The following is a 17032-nucleotide window of genomic DNA, read 5'->3' on the forward strand; positions in this document are numbered from 1 at the left end:
CTCTCCTTGCCGGGGTCGGGTTAAAATAGGTGGTTGTCCCAAAAATGTCTTGAAGTCTTGGAAGGCTTGTTCACATTTTGGGGTCCATTCAAACCTCTTTCCTTTCCTTAATGTTGCATAAAAAAGAAGAGATCTTAAGGCCGATTCAGCTAGGAATCTAGACAAAGCTGCCAGTCTTTCGTTGAGCTGTTGTACCTCCTTGACACAGGTCGGGCTTTTCATGCTGAGTATGGCCTGACATTTATCTGGATTTGCTTCGATTTCTCTCTGGGTAAGCATGAAGCCCAAGAATTTACCATCCTCTACCGCGAAAGTGCACTTCGCGGTATTTATCCTCATCCTGTGCTTTCTTATAGTATTAAACACTTTGGCAAGGTCGAGCAGTAGCGCTTCTTCCTTTTGTGTCTTTACCAACATGTCGTCGACATAAACCTCCAGTAGTTTTCCAATGTGGTTGGCGAAAATTTTGTTCATCAACCTCTGGTATGTACCCCCTGCGTTCTTGAGTCCGAACGGCATCACTACGTAGCAGTAGTTTGCCTTTGGGGTTATGAAGGAGGTTTTCTCTTGGTTGGGTTGATACATCGGTATTTGGTTGTAACCTGAGTAGGTATCCATGAAAGAAAGCTACTTATATCCCGATGAGGTGTCAACCAGGGTGTTTATATTTGGGAGTAGATAGGGATCTTTTGGGCAGGCTTTGTTGAGGTCGGTATAATCAGTACATATCCACTTTTCATTTGACTTTTTGACCAGTACGATGTTGGCCAGCCATAATGGGTACTTGACCTCCCTTATGAACCCTGCTTCTAATAAGGCATGTACTTGTTCCTCCACAGCTTGCGATTCCTCTGGGCCGAGCTTTCTGCGTTTCTGCTGTACTGGCCGAGATACAAGGTATACTGCCAATTTATGGCACATTAGTTCGGGATCGATACTAGGCAGGTCCGCGGCCTTCGAGGCAAATAGGTCAGAATTTGCCCTTAAGAATTTTGTCAGCAGCTCCTTTAAGTCTCATTTTAGCTTAGCCCCTATATTTGTTGTTTTGTCTTGGGTATCTCCGATCCGAACTTCTTCGGTCTCACCTTTTGGTTGGGGCCGAAGTTCTTCGCGAGCTCGGGTTCTCCCGAGTTCAATAGTGTTGGCTTCTTTTCCTCTGCAATCACCTTTGAGGTTCAGACTTTCGTTGTAACAGCGTCGCACGAGTTTTTGGTCTCCTTTTACGGTGGCGATCCCTTCAGGTGTTGAAAACTTCATGCACAGGTGTGGAGTGAAGACCACTGCGGTGAGATGGTTTAGCGCTGTCTGACCTATGAGGGCGTTGTATGCAGAGCTCATGTCGACTACGATATAGTCTATACTTAACATTCTAGACCGCGTTCCTTTTCCGAGGGTTGTGTGTAGTGGAATGTACCCAAGTGGCTGAATTGGGGTGTCTCTGAGCCCGAATAGGCTATTAGGATATGCTTTGAGCTCTTTTTTTTGGAAGCCAAGTTTGTCGAAGGCGGATTTAAACATGATATCTGTGGAGCTTCCTTGGTCTACCAATGTTTGGTGGAGATTGGCATTGGGAAGTATGATGGTGATGACCACAGGGTTATCATGCCCTGGGATGATACCTGCGGCATCTTCTTGAGTGAAAGTGATTGCTGGGAGGTCGAACGACCTGTCCTCTCCTCCGACACGGTACACCTCTTTAAGGTGTCTCTTGCGGGATGACTTAGAGATCCCTCCTCCTGTGAATCCTCCATTGATCATGTGGATATGTCTCTCAGGGGTGTGGGGGGGACGTTCAGCTCATTTGCCATCTTCATCCCTTCTTCTCTTTTTTGGTTCATCCGCTCTGTTGGCTAAGAACCGATCAAGTCTCCCTTCATCCTTTCAGATCGTAGCATTCGTTGGTAGGATGTCCGTAGATTCGGTGGTACTCACAGTATTCTGTCTGACTTCCTCCTCTCTTGTGTCTAATCGGGCGAGGAGGTGGGATCTTCTCCGTATTGCGTATCTCTCGATAAACATCTACGAGGGACACCCGAAGGGGGGTGTAGTTGTGGTACTTTCTGGGTTTCTCAGTAAGTTGGTCTTCTTTTTTCCTGGACTCTTTATCCCTGTCCCGAAGTGGGTAGGAGGGTTCGGTCTTTGAGGCTTCTCCTAAACGGGAGTTCTCCTCAATATTAATGTACTTTTCATCTCGTTCTTGTACCTCATTGAGATATGTTGGGTGCTTCTTGGATATAGAGTGACTAAAAGGTCCTTCCCGTAGGCCGTTGATTAGTCCCATGATGGCTGCTTCTGTTGGAAGATTTTGTATGTCAAGACATGCTTTATTGAATATTTCCATGTAACTAAGGAGGCTTTCTCGATCTCCCTATTTAACCCCCTAGCAAGCTTGGAGCGTGTTTGGTTTTGTCTTTCTGGATGGAGAACCTGGCGAGGAACATCTTTGCAAGGTCGTCGAAGCTTGTGATCGACCTTGGTGGCAGGCTATCGAACCACTTTATCGCTGTCTTAGTCAGGGTGGTCGCGAAGGCTTTTCAACGAGTCGTATCTGAGGCATCCGTGAGGTACATCCGGCTCCTAAAGTTGCTAAGGTAATGACTCGGGTCGGGTGTACCATCATATGGGGTCATGTCAGGGGCTTTGAAATTCTTTGGGACTTTAGCCTTCATGATTTCTTTCGTGAATGGGTCTTGGTCTTTGTGGGGATGATCTTCGTGGTTGGACCGAGCTGTTTTAGTTTTGAGGTCGGTTTCGAGCTTCAAGAGTTTGTCTTCCAGCTCTCGACGCCATCTTGTTTCTCTCTGGAGGTCCCGCTCGGCTTCGCGTTGACGCTCGGATTCTTGTTCGAGCTGTCTGAGGCGATCCTGTTGTTCACAAATGGCATCTAGAATTTCTGTGTTCTGAGTCTGCTTGTTTCCCTTGGATTGGTGTGTATCCTTTGGGGAGTTCGGTGTGGCGTTCATTCTTCTAATCCCGAGTTATGGTCGTTGGTAGGGTTGTTTGCCATGGTGATGGGATGACTTCCAGGTTCCCCGGCAACGGCGCCAATGTTCCGAGGGTTTCCTGAAATAGGAAGGTCGATCTCGGATGAGATCTTCAGATCTGGATTGGGCTGTCGTGCCCGACTTGTTGGAGCTTGAGATGCTAATGCTCCTTGATCACCGGAGGGAGGTGGAACCTGCAAGAGACTCCGATGCTTAAGTAAGTACGGCCTTTAGGCAGGTTTTTTGTAGAATTAAAGTATGAGTTATACTTGGGTGCTCCAGTGTATTTATATTAATGCTTGATGATCTTCCTTTGAGATAAATTGGTTATCTTATCTTATCTTTTGTGGAGGAGATCCATATCCTTTGGTCAACCGCCTTCTAGTGGGCGGTGATCCTTTGTTTTGGGCCTGCTTGGGCCTCTGTCGCAATCTTCCAAACTCTTTGTGAAGAGGTCGGTAATGGACTCACCTTCTAAGAGGTCGGCCCATTCATTTCCGAACTTATAGCTCGGACCGGTGTATGAACACTAACCAAGAGTGTGAAAAACTAGGTGAAAATTACAAGAGACATTTTATCAAACACCTAGCATGTATAAAAGGGAAAATATTATAAATTACAATAATAATAAGATCTATAACAACTGTTCCGGGGGTTACCTGAAACTGGAGGTCGATCTCGGATGAGATCTTCTGTACTGGTTGGAGATGGCGTGTCCGGCTGGCTGGTGGCGGCCGGAGCTATTGTGCCCGACTTGTTGGACTTGCTGCACTGCTGATCCTTGGTCATCAGAGGGTGGGGAGTACCTGCAAGAGACTCCGATGCTTAAGTTAGCACGGGTATTAAGCAGGTTTTTAGTAGAATCAGAGTATGAGTTATACCTGGGTGCTTCAGTGTATTTATAGTAGTTGTAGAGTGACCTTTTTAGATAAGATAAGTTAGTTATCTTATCTTATCTTATCTTTTGGCGAGGTCAGCTTATCTTCAATGGAACCGCCCTTATCTCTGTAGGCTTGGACTGCCGTTGGATCTAGGTCGTATTCCTTGAGTTGGGCCCATTTTTCGGGCTTTCCTGTCAATTTGGCCGAGCTCTTTTGGGAAGAGGTCGGATAGTCTGACCTGAAGAGGTCGGTCGCTTTGTCGCCGATCATCCCAGGTCAGATAGCTCGACCCAGGGTATGAACAGTGCCCCTGCTCGAGCTCGGTCTTTCTTTTAGAGGTCGAGTCTTGGTTTTAGGACTTCGATCCTTCTCGGGTGAAGCCGAACTCGAGCATTTTGTCGACTTCCTCTTTTGTAGAACCTTTTTGCATGTAGAGCCTTGTTATGGGGAACGTGCGAGGGTTTAATGCCCCAATTAATTTGGCATTAATTGCCCCGTTTCCCTTAACTTCTTTATTTTTGAACTTTACACTCAGGAAACGGTTTCTCTTCTTCACTCGTTCTTCGTAACTTCTCCCTTTACTCTCTCACTTTCTGTTTCTGGCTTTGAGTCCATAGCTCCTTCCTACGACGCTTGCTTTGTTGCTGTTTTCGTGGAAGAGGGGTGATTCTGGATTTCGCCTTCTATTTTTCTGCATTCTTTTGCAACTTTTCTCCCATTTTCCAGGTTTGGTTCTTCTTCCTTCCTTCCTTTACGCCATTTATTTTGAGAAAGTTTTTATTTTGGCTGGAGAAAGTTTGGATCTTTCTGCCTTTGCTTATGCCTGATCGTGGTGCGTTCTGTAGTTTCTTTGTCTCTTTGCATGATTTTTCGCTTTTCCTGTTACTTGCTATTTTTAGGGCTTCTGCCTGTTGTTAGTGCTTTTGGTTTTGAAGCTTTGAGTGATAATTTTGTTTGATCTTAAAAAAGGAAGTATCTTTGACGCTTTCTACTTGTCGTGCTTTGATGTTTGGGGATGCATGCTTGTTCTTTACTGATAGACTGTAGGAAGATAGTGGTTTTGATGACTTTCTGTGCTTTTTGCGTTTTGTCTTTCTCCTATGAAAATGCTCGCTGTTTGAGGTCTTCTATTCTTGTAAGTGGTAGTTTTTCCTGAAACGGTGCTTTGTTACTGCCTCCAAAGGATGCCCCAGGACTTTGGTTTGAGTCTTGGGCTTTTCCTTTCCTTTTTGTTCTTCTGTATCATATTAGTCGAGTTGTTTCACCCTTTGTCCGAGATGCTTTTTAGTAATCCATTCTTCTTTTCTTATTGTAGGATTAGTTGGTGTCATGTCTTCTCGCAATAACATTGTAGAGATGTCTTCCCAGGTTCCTGAGGGCATGGCCGATTGGGTGGACTCAATGGTTCTTATGTGTGTCTCTTTGGTTGATTCCGAGTTTTGTGCGCAGCTTAGGCAGTTTCATAGGGTCTGTAGTAGTGCAGGTGATGAAAAGAATTATGAACTTGTCCCTCCCTCTTCTGAAGAGAGAGTTTGTTTCTCTACTCGGGTTGTTAGAGATTGCCCTTATTTCTATGCTTATGACTTCTTCTTTGGTCAGCTGGGTATTACCCTCCCTTTTACTGAATTTGAGACCAACCTGTTATGGTCCTGTAATGTTGCTCCCTCTCAACTTCACCCTAATTCCTGGGGTTTCATGAAAATTTTTCAATTGTTGTGTGATGGTTTCGGTATTCCTGCCTCGCAATCTCTCTTCTTCTATCTATTTGTCATGACGAAGCCTGGAATAGTAAAAAAGAAGGCAGCTTGGGTCTCCTTTCGATCTTCCCAGGGGAAGAAGGTCTTCTCCATGTTTGACGAATCGTTTCGCGATTTTAAAAATTACTTTTTCAAGGTCCGAGCTGTTGAAGGAGCTCGGCCCTTTTTTCTGGATGAAAATGATGAGCCCGCCTTTCCCTTGGAATGGCAAAAAGATGTGAGAGTGTCCAGATACACGTGGGAGATGTTGGATGAAACTGAGCGAGTTTTTGTGACCGTCTTGGAAGAACACTAGGGTCAACCTCCCCATCTTGATACAAAGAAATTTTTAACCGATCTTTCTCTTCTTCAAACAGAGCTGGGTACTTTGTGTTCCTGATTTTCCCTTTATTATCTGTTTATATTGCTTGTAAATGCCTTTCCGACTTGCAGCTTAATTTCTTACTGTTGTGTTTTATTTGCAGAGGCAATGAAGAATAATGAATCCATGAAGGCTTTTAAAAGAGAACAGAAGGCGACTGCTGCTAAAAACATCTCAGCCAAGGCGGCCGGGGATGGATCTTCCCAAGTGCGTGTGAAGCCGTCCAAGCCGAGTTCTCCTGGAGCGAGGAAGGTGATCCCCACTCCCCGAGTTCGTCTGGCTGACCCTCCACTAACTTCTGCCGCTCCTTCTGGCACTCCTCCCAATAAGAAATAAAAAACAGCTGAGCCTTTCAACTTTGATGCTCCCGACTTCAATGCAATCGAATTCGTGGATCAGCAAATAGGTCCTTATGGTGCTCTTCCTATGGACGATGTGTCTATCCTTCGCCATCTGGAATTTATGGCCCGAAACAGTGTAAAAATGGCGTATATGGGGGCTGCTTTGTACCGAACTGCTCAGAATATTCCTCTCCATGCCACCAAAGAGTTTATGGAGGAGGCGAAGCAGGAGTTCGACCAGATGAAGGGCCTTAAAGAGGAGCTTGAGGTAAAGTTCCCAAGTTGGAGAAGGATTTGGAGAACGAGAAGGCGAATTCTCTTGCTTTGGCAGCTTCTGTGCGGCTGGCCGAGGACACGGCACTGATGCATAAGGATAGCTACGTTACATCTTATCGGGAGGTGATGCATCTGAGGGGGGAGCTGGAGAGTGCCCGGGAAGATTACTCTGAGCTTCAGGGTCATCTCGTTGGCAGTGTGACTGATGCTTACGAGAACCTGAAGGAACAAGTTCGGGTTATTGCTCCTGAGGCCGACCTTACCCTCTTCAGCCTGGATAACGTTATCAGGGATGGCAAGATTGTCCCTGATGACGAGGATGATGATGTTGAACCTCCCCCTGTGTCCTCTGCCAAAGTGTCGACTTCTTCAGCTCCTCTGGTTGTAGCCGATCCGGATTGCCAGATTCTGAACCGGGAGGATGGAACTGTGGATGCTGTGCCTATTCAGACTCGCCCTCCTTCTCCCCCTAATGATGCTGCCAAGAAGGCTCCCGATGTTTGCTGATTTCTCTCTGAATATTTGTGTAGTTGGCCCAGCTTGTGGGCTTTTAAACTCTTTATTGTTTTGTTAACTGCTGACACTTTCTAGTCGCTTGCCTAGCAACTTTTATTTTTGAAAACAAAGGTAGCTTTCTATCTTTTTGAGGTAGATTTTGGTGGCCTCTGAAGCTTTCTAACTTTTGTAGATTATATCACGCTTTTTTGCATTTAACTTGGTATCTCTTCTGGTTTTTGAGAGTGTTGGAATCTTGCGGCTCGGCCTCTTTGGATTGCTTTGTACTTATTGTTTGTAGCTTGGATCCTTTGAGGTTGTGGCTGTGGGTCCAACTTGTTTTTTGGTTTTCTCGCTTTTTCTTCTATCTTTAGCACTTTCATAACCGATTTCTTTACGTTAGTCTTCTTTCCAGTTATTTTTGTAGTCCTCTATTTTTGAATCTTTGCCAGATCTTTTTTGAAGGACTACTTTTATAACTTGGTTTTTGTAGGAGGCTGACTTCTTTACGTCGTTCTCTTCTAAGTTATTTTTGTAATCCTCTTTTTTGGACCTTTGTCAGGTCTCTTTCAGGGATTACTTTTATAACTTGTTTTGTATGAGGCCGACTTCTTTACGTCGTCCTCTTCTAAGTTATTTTTGTAATCCTCTTTCTTGTACCTTTGTCAGATCTCTTTCAGGGATTACTTTTATAACTTGTTCATTGTAGGAAACCGACTTCGTTATGTCGGTCTCTTCCAAGTTATTTTGTAATCCTCTTTCTTGGATCTTTATCAGATCTCTTTCAGGGACTACTTCTATAATTTTTTCATTTTGGGCTGACTTTGTTATGTCGGGCCCTTCTAAGTTAAAGTAATCCTCTTTAATAGGGTCGGCCAGACCTCTTTCCAGGGTTTACTTGTAACTTGGGTTGACTTGGTCCGACTTCTTTACGTCGGCCAGTCTTTAAGTTATTATTTAGCAATCCATAAGACCTCGTCAGGTTCTTTTTCAGATCACTTTCGATAACTTCTTACATTATTCTGTGTTCATCTTTATCGATTTGTAGAAGGTGGTTGCTATCTTTAGATCGTCTTTTAGGTGAATCACGTTTTCACCTTTATCAGACGATTGTCTTTATCGTGATCGTGCAGGGAAGTTGCTTTTCACTTTATGCCGATCTGTTGCTTTATAATCGGACGATGAATGCTTCAGATTAATGCATCTTGAAAACTTGTAGAATATCTAAAATATATTTTATTAAAGGAAAGTGCAAATATATACATGTGGGAATTTTTCATCCCTTTAAGTCGGATAGTGTCTGAGTCTCAACTTGGTGCCTCATTAAAAACCTTTTCAGGAAAAAGAGTGCATCCGGTAGTGAGATCTTTACTTTTTTTTTTTAGCTGTAGTACCTTCTTAGGTTGCAGGCGTGCCATGATCTGGGAAGCTCTCGTCCATCGAGTTCGGACAGTCTATAGTAGCCCTTCCCAAGTACTTCTACGACTCGGTAGGGTCCATTCCAGTTTGCTGCCAACTTTCCTTCTCCTGGTCGAGTTGTTCCAATATCATTTCGGATTAGGATGAGATCATTTTCTGCGAAACTTCTCGGCACTACCCTTTGATTATATCTGGAAGCCATTCGACGCTTTAGTGCTTCTTCCCTGATCCGAGCTCTTTCTTAGATTTCAGGTAGTAGGTCGAGCTCTTCCTTTTGAAATTGGGAATTCGCTCGCTCATTGTAATGAACCACTCTAGGCGATCCTTCCTCAATCTCTATTGGAATCATTGCCTCTATTCCGTATGCTAACCGGAAGGGGGATTCTTTTGTGGTGGAGTGTGGCCTCGTTCGATACGCCCATAGAACTTGTGGAAGCTCTTCTGCCTAAGCTCTCTTTGCGTCTTGTAATCTCCATTTTAACCCGGCCAATATGACTTTGTTGGCAGCTTCAGCCTGTCCATTGGCTTGCGGATGTTCCACGGAGGTGTACTGGTGCTTTATGTTTAAGTCGGCTACTAACTTTCTGAAGCCTGCATCAATGAATTGAGTGCCATTGTCTGTGGTGATGGAGTGTGGAACCCCGAACCTTGTGACAATGTTTCTATATAGGAATTTTCGGCTTCTTTGAGCAGTGGCGTTGGCTAGGGGCTCTGCCTCGATCCACTTTGTGAAATAGTCTACCCCTACTATGACGAATTTAACTTGTCCTATCCCTGGGGGAAGGGTCCGAGAAGATCAAGTCCCCATTTTGCAAACGGCCAGGGCGAAGTTACACTGATGAGCTCTTCTGGCGAGGCAATGTGAAAGTTGGCATGTTTCTGACATGGTGGGCATGTCTTTACAAATTCTGTAGCTTCTTTCTGTAGAGTTGGCCAATAAAATCCCGCCCGGAGTACTTTTTTGGCGAGAGCTCGTGCTCCGAGATGATTGTCGCAAATGCCGCCATGTACTTCTTCTAGCACTTCCTTTGTGTTGTTGGTCGGCACAAATTTTAGTAATGGTATTGAGATCCCTCTTTTGTATAGGATGTTGTTTACGGTAGTGTAGTACTGTGCCTCCGTTTTTAACCTCTTTGCCTCCTTTTCTTCTGTGGAGAGTGTTTCTGTTTTGAGGTAGTTAATTATGGGGGTCATCCAACCTTGGTCCTGACTTGTTACGGCTAGGACTTTTTCCTCTTCCAAGATTGACGGCTTCTGTAGCATTTCCTGGATGAGGCTTCTATTGTTGCCTCCTGGTTTGGTGCTGGCTAGTTTCGAGAATGCGTCAGCTCGGCTATTTTGTTCGCGGGTATGTGGCGGATCTTATATTGCCCGAGTTGTCCAAGCTGTTCTTTGATTTTATCCAAATACTTTTTCATGGTGGGATCTTTGACTTGGTAGCTTCCTGTTATCTGTGAGGTGACTACTTGTGAATCGCTGTAAATATTGAGTTTTTGAGCTCCAACCTCTTTAGCCAGCTTCAAACCAGCTAATAATGCTTCATATTCCGCCTGATTGTTTGAGGCCGGGAACCCGAATTTAAGGGAGAGCTCAACTTGGGTTCCTTGGTTGCTTTCTATTATCACACCTGCGCCGCTTCCAGTCTTATTTGAAGAACCGTTCACATAGAGATTCCATTCTGTGGGATTTCCGGGGCATTTGTGAATTCTGCGATGAAGTCAGCCAGATACTGTGATTTGATGGCCGCCTGAGCTTCATATTGGAGGTCGAACTCGGATGACTCGACTGCCCATTGTAAAATTCTGCCTGCTAAATCTGTTTTCTGCAATATTCCTTTTATGGGCTGGTTAGTTCGAACCTTAATTGTGTGAGCCTGGAAGTACGGGCGAAGTCGTCGAGATGTTAGAACGAGAGTATAGGCAAACTTTTCTATTTTTGGTAGTTCAACTCGGATCCCTGTAGCGTTTACTAATGAAGTAGACGGGTTGTTGCCCACTTTTGTCATCTCTGACTAGTGCTGAGGCTATTGCCCGGCTTTCTACTGCGAGATATAATATGAGCGGTTATCCTTTTCGTGGCCGAGATAGGATAGGTGGCCGTCCTAAGAAATCCTTGAAGTCTTGGAAGGTTTGTTCATATTCTGTTGTCCATTTGAACTGCTTTCCCTTTCTTAAAGTAGCATAGAAGGGAAGAGATCTTATCGCTGATCCTGCTAAGAACCTGGATAGGGCAGCCAATCTCCCGTTGAGTTCCTGTACTTCTTTGACACAGGTTGGGCCATTCGTGTTGAGTATGGGCTTTCATGAAAAGCCCAACCTGTGTCAAAGAAGTACAGTAACTCAACGGGAGATTGGCCACCCTATCCAGGTTCTTAGCAAGATTAGCGATAAGATCTCTCCCCTTTTATGCTACTTTAAGAAAGGGAAAGAAGTTCGAATGGACAACAGAATGTGAACAAGCCTTCCAAGACTTCAAGGATTTCTTAGGACGGCCACCTATCCTATCTCGGCCACGAAAAAGAGAACCGCTTATATTATATCTCACAGTAGAAAGTCGGGCAATAGCCTCAGCACTAGTCAGAGAAGACGAAAGTGGGCAAGAACCCGTCTACTTCATTAGTAAAACGCTACAGGGATCCGAGTTGAACTACCAGAAAATAGAAAATTTTTTCTATACTCTCGTTCTAACATCTCGATGGCTTCACCCGTACTTTCAGGCTCACACAATTAAGGTTCAAACTAACCAGCCCATAAAAGGAATATTGCAGAAAACAGATTTAGCAGACAGAATTTTAGAATGGGTAGTCGAGTTATCCGAGTTCGACCTCCAATATGAAGCTCGGACGGCCATCAAATCACAGTATCTGGCCGACTTCATCGCAGAATTCACAGATGCCCCAGAAATCCCCACAGAATGGAATCTCTATGTGGACGGTTCTTCAAATAAGACTGGAAGCGGCGCAGGTGTGATAATAGAAAGCAACCAAGGAACCCAAGTTGAGCTCTCCCTTAAATTCGGGTTCCCGGCCTCAAACAATCAGGTGGAATATGAAGCATTATTAGCTGGTTTGAAGCTGGCTAAAGAGGTTGGTGCTCAAAAACTCAACATTTACAGCGATTCACAAGTAGTCACCTCACAGATAACAGGGAGCTACCAAGCCAAAGACCCCACCATGAAAAAGTATTTGGATAAAACCAAAGAACAGCTCAGACAACTCGGAGAATATAAGATCCGCCACATACCCCGCGAACAAAATACCCGAGCTGACGCACTCTCGAAACTAGCCAGCACCAAACCAGGAGGCAACAATAGAAGCCTCATCCAGGAAATGCTACAGAACCCGTCAATCTTGGAAGAGGAAAAAGTCCTAGCCGTAATAAGTCAGGACCAAGGATGGATGACCCCCATAATTAACTACCTCAAAACAGAAACACTCCTAACAGAAGAAAAGGAGGCAAAGTGGTTAAAAGGGAGGCACAGTACTACACTATCATAAACAACATCCTGTACAAAAGACGGATCTCAATACCCTTACTAAAATGTGTGCCGACCAACAACACAATGGAAGTGCTAGAAGAAGTACACGGCGGCATTTGCGACAATCATCTCGGAGCACGAGCTCTCGCCAAAAAAGTACTCCGGGCGGGATTTTATTGGCCAACTCTACAGAAAGAAGCTACAGAATTTGTAAAGACATGCCCACCATGTCAGAAACATGCCAACTTTCACATCGCCCCGCCAGAAGAGCTCATCAGTGTAACTTCGCCTTGGCCGTTTGTAAAATGGGGACTTGATCTTCTCGGACCCTTCCCCCAGGGATCAGGACAAGTTAAATTCCTCATAGTAGGGGTAGACTATTTCACAAAGTGGATCGAGGCAGAGCCCCTAGCCAACGCTACTACTCAAAGAAGCCGGAAATTCCTATATAGAAACATTGTCACAAAGTTCGGGGTTTCACACTCCATCACCATAGAAAATGGCACTCAATTCACAGATGCAGGCTTCAGAAAGTTAGTAGCCGACTTAAACATAAAGCACCTGTACACCTCTGTGGAACATCCGCAAGCCAATGGACAGGCTGAAGCTGCCAACAAAGTCATATTGGCCGGGTTAAAACGGAGATTACAAAATGCAAAGTGAGCTTGGGCAGAAGAGCTTCCACAAGTTCTATAGGCGTATCAAACGAAGCCACACTCCACCACAAAGGAATCCCCATTCCGGTTAGCATACGGAATAGAGGCAATGATTCCAGTAGAGATTGAGGAAGGATCACCTAGAGTGGTTCATTACAATAAGGGAGCAAATTCCCAACTTCAAAGGGAAGAGCTCGACCTACTACCTGAAATCCAAGAAAGAGCTCGGATCAGGGAAGAAGCACTAAAGCGTCGAATGGCTTCCAGATATAATCAAAGGGTAGTGCCGAGAAGTTTCGCAGAAAATGATCTCATCCTAATCCAAAAAGATATTGGAACAACTCGACCAGGAAAAGGAAAGTTGGCAGCAAACTGGAAAGGACCCTACCGAGTCGTGGAAGTACTTGAGAAGGGCTACTATAGACTGTCCGAACTCGATGGATGAGAGCTTCTCAGATCATGGCACGCCTGCAACCTAAGAAGGTACTACAGCTAAAAAAGTAAAGATCTCACTACTGGATGCACTCTTTTTCCTGAAAAGGTTTTTTAATGAAGCACTAAGTTGAGACTCAGACACTATCCGACTTAAAAGGATGAAAAATTCCCACATGTATATATTTGCACTTTCCTTTAATAAAATATATTTTAGATATTCTACAAGTTTTTAAGACGCATTAATCTGAAGCATTCATCGTCCGATTATAAAGCAACAGATCGGCATAAAGTGAAAAGCAACTTCACTGCATGATCACGATAAAGACAATCGTCCGATAAAGGTGAAAACGCGATTCACCTAAAAGACGATCTAAAGATAGCAATCACCTTCTACAAATCGGCAAAGATGAACACAGAATAATGTAAGAAGTTATCGAAAGTGATCCAAAAAAGAACCTGACGAGGTCTTATGGATTGCTAAATAATAACTTAAAGACAGGCCGATGTAAAGAAGTCGGACCAAGTCAACCCAAGTTACAAGTAAACCCTGGAAAGAGGTCTGGCCAACCCTATTAAAGAGGATTACTTTAACTTAGAAGGACCCGACATAACAAAGTCAGCCCAAAATGAAAAAGTTATAGAAATAATCCCTGAAAGAGATCTGATAAAGATCCAAGAAAGAGGATTACAAAATAACTTGGAAGAGACCGACATAACGAAGTCGGTTTCCTACAATGAACAAGTTATAAAAGTAATCCCTGAAAGAGACCTGAAAAAGGTCCAAGAAAGAGGATTACAAAAATAACTTAGAAGAGGACGACGTAAAGAAGTCGGCCTCCTACAAAACAAGTTATAAAAATCCCTGAAAGAGACTTGACAAAGGTCCAAGAAAGAGGATTACAAAAATAACTTAGAAGAGGACGACGTAAAGAAGTCGGCCTCCTACAAAACAAGTTATAAAAGTAATCCCTGAAAGAGACCTGACAAAGGTCCAAAAAAGAGAATTACAAAAATAACTTAGAAGAGAACGACGTAAAGAAGTTGGCCTCCTACAAAAACCAAGTTATAAAAGTAGTCCTTAAAAAGAGATCTGGCAAAGATTCAAAAAAGAGGACTACAAAAATAACTGGAAAGAGGACTAACGTAAAGAAATCGGTTATGAAAGTGCTAAAGATACAAGCAAAAGCAAGAAAACCGAAAAACAAGTTGGACCCACACAGCCACAACCTCAAAGGATCCAAGCTACAAACAATAAGGACAAAGCAATCCAAAGAGGCCGAGCCGCAAGATTCCAACACTCTCAAAAACCAGAAGAGATACCAAGTTAAATGCAAAAAGGCGTGATATAATCTACAAAAGTTAGAAAGCTTCAGAGGCCACCAAAATCTACCTCAAAAAGCTAGAAAGCTATTTGTTTTCCAAAATAAAAGTTGCTAGGCAAGCGACTAAAAAGTGTCAGCATTTAACAAAACAATAAAGAGTTTAAAAGCCCACAAGCCGGGCCAGCTACACAAATGTTCAGAGAGAAATCAGCAAACATCGGGAGCCTTCTTGGCAGCATCATTAGGGGGAGAAGGAGGGCGAGTCTGAATAGGCACAGTATCCACAGTTCCATCCTCCCGGTTCAGAATCTGGCAATCCGGATCGGCTACAACCGGAGGAGCTGAAGAAGTCGACACTTTGGCAGAGGACACAGGGGGAGGTTCAACATCATCATCTTCGTCATCAGGGACAATCTTGCTATCCCTGACAACGTTATCCAGGCTGAAGAGGGTAAGGTCGGCCTTGGGAGCAATAACCCGAACTTGTTCTTTCAGGTTCTCGTAAGCAGTAGTCACACTGCCAACGAGATGACCCTGAAGCTCAGAGTAATCTTTCCGGGCACTCTCCAGCTCCCCCCTCAGACGCATCACCTCCCGATAAGACGTAACGTAGCTATCCTTATGCATCAGTGCCGTGTCCTCGGCCAGTCACACAGAAGCTGCGAAAGCAAGAGAATTCGCCTTCTCGTTCTCCAAATCCTTCTCCAACTTGGCAACCTTTACCTCAAGCTCCTCTTTAAGGCCCTTCATCCAGTCGAACTCCTGCTTTGCCTCCTCCATAAACTCTTTGGTGGCATGGAGAGGAATATTATGAGCAGTTCGGTACAAAGTAGCCCCCATATACGCCATTTTTACAATGTTCCGGGCCATAAATTCCAGATAGCGAAGGATAGACACATCGTCCATAGGTAGAGCACCGTAGGGACTGATTTGCTGATCCACGAATTTGATTGCATTGAAGTCGGGAGCATCAAAGTTGAAAGGCTCAGCCATTTTTTGTTTCTTATTGGGAGGAGTGCCAGAAGGAGCGCCAGAAGTTGGCGGAGGGTCAGCCAAACGAACTCGGGGAGTGGGGATCACCTTCCTCGCCCCAGGAGAACTCGGCATGGACGGCTTCACACGTACTTGGGAAGATCCCTCCCCAGCCGCCTTGGCCGAGATGTTTTTAGCAGCAGTCGCCTTCTGTGCTCTTTTAAAAGCCTTCATGGATTCATTATTCTTCATTGCCTCTGCAAATAAAACACAACAGTAAGAAATTAAGCTGCAAGTCGGAAAGGCATTTACAAGCAATATAAACAGATAATAAAGGGAAAATCAGGAATGCGAAATACCCAGCTCGGTTTGAAGAAGAGAAGGATTGGTTAAAAATTTCTTTGTATCAAGATGGGAAGGTTGACCCCAGTGTTCTTCCAAGACAGTCACAAAAGCTCGCTCAGTTTCATCCAACATCTCCCACGTGTATCTGGACACTCTCACATCCTTTTGCCATTCCAAGGGAAAGGCAGGCTCATCATTTTCATCCAGAAAAAAGGGCTGAGCTCCTTCAACAACTCGGACCTTGAAAAAGTAATTTTTAAAATCGCAAAACGATTCGTCAAACATGGAGAAGACCTTCTTCCCCTGGGAAGATCGAAAGGAGACCCAAGCTGCCTTCTTTTTTACTATTCCAGGCTTCGTCAAGACAAATAGATAGAAGAAGAGAGATTGCGAGGCAGGAATACCGAAACCATTACACAACAATTGAAAATTTTTCATGAAACTCCAGGAATTAGGGTGAAGTTGAGAGAGAGCAACATTACAGGACCATAACAGGTTGGTCTCAAATTCAGTAAAAGGGGGGGGGTGATACCCAGCTGTCCAAAAAGAAGTCATAAGCATAGAAATAAGGGCGATCTCTAACAACCCGAGTAGAGAAAAAAACTCTCTCTTTAGAAGAGGGAGGGACAAGTTCATAATTCTTTTCATCACCCGCACTACTACTAATGCATGGAAAACTTGTCTCATAACAAATTTCCTTCGGTAAGTGTACCGAATTTGTCGTCAAGTAAAAACTCACAATAGAGTGAGGTCGAATTCCACAGGGATTGATTGATCAAGCAACTTTAATTAGAGGAATGTTCTAGTTGAGCGAATCAGAATTTGAGTTGAGAATTGCAGAAAATTAAATGGCGGGAAAGTAAAGAACAGAAAAGTAAATGCTAGAAATAAAAAGCTGCATGTAAATGACGGAAAGTAAATTGCAGAATCTTAAATGGGAATGGGGGAATTGATCATAAAAGTAAATGACAGAAATTAAAGAGAATGGGTAAGATCAGAAATGGGGAGTTCATTGGGCTTAGGAGATGTTGCATTCTCCGGATCAATTTCATTTTTATCTCTTCCTCAATCAATGCACTCATTGATCTCCTTGGCAATCTTAAGTAATTGAATTACAATTTCTTGTAATTCAATCTCTCAAATCTTGATCAATAGCCAATTCCTTGGTCAATTGCTCATGAGAAGAGATGAAGTATGGTCACTGATTATACCACATGCATTTCCCAAATCAAGTGTTGAGAGGATTATAGTCACATATCCATCCAAACCCAATTTGGTCCAGCATGAGAAAGCATTTCTAGCATGATCTCT

At 44.0% G+C, this 17032-nt stretch overlaps 1 protein-coding gene across 1 annotated transcript; it reads right to left on the minus strand.

Annotated features, from left to right (window-relative positions):
* Window positions 1-627: 627 nt before the first annotated feature.
* LOC112785992 (uncharacterized) lies at window positions 628-1338 on the minus strand. The gene is made up of 2 exons (XM_025829415.1): window positions 1086-1338; window positions 628-902 (listed from the first exon to the last, which is right to left on the minus strand). Exons 1-2 carry the CDS (start codon window positions 1336-1338, stop codon window positions 628-630), a joined length of 528 nt encoding a protein of 175 aa, XP_025685200.1.
* Window positions 1339-17032: the final 15694 nt, after the last annotated feature.

The sequence above is a fragment of the Arachis hypogaea genome, chromosome 20 (assembly GCF_003086295.3).
Source record: "Arachis hypogaea cultivar Tifrunner chromosome 20, arahy.Tifrunner.gnm2.J5K5, whole genome shotgun sequence".
NCBI classification, from domain to species: domain Eukaryota; kingdom Viridiplantae; phylum Streptophyta; class Magnoliopsida; order Fabales; family Fabaceae; genus Arachis; species Arachis hypogaea.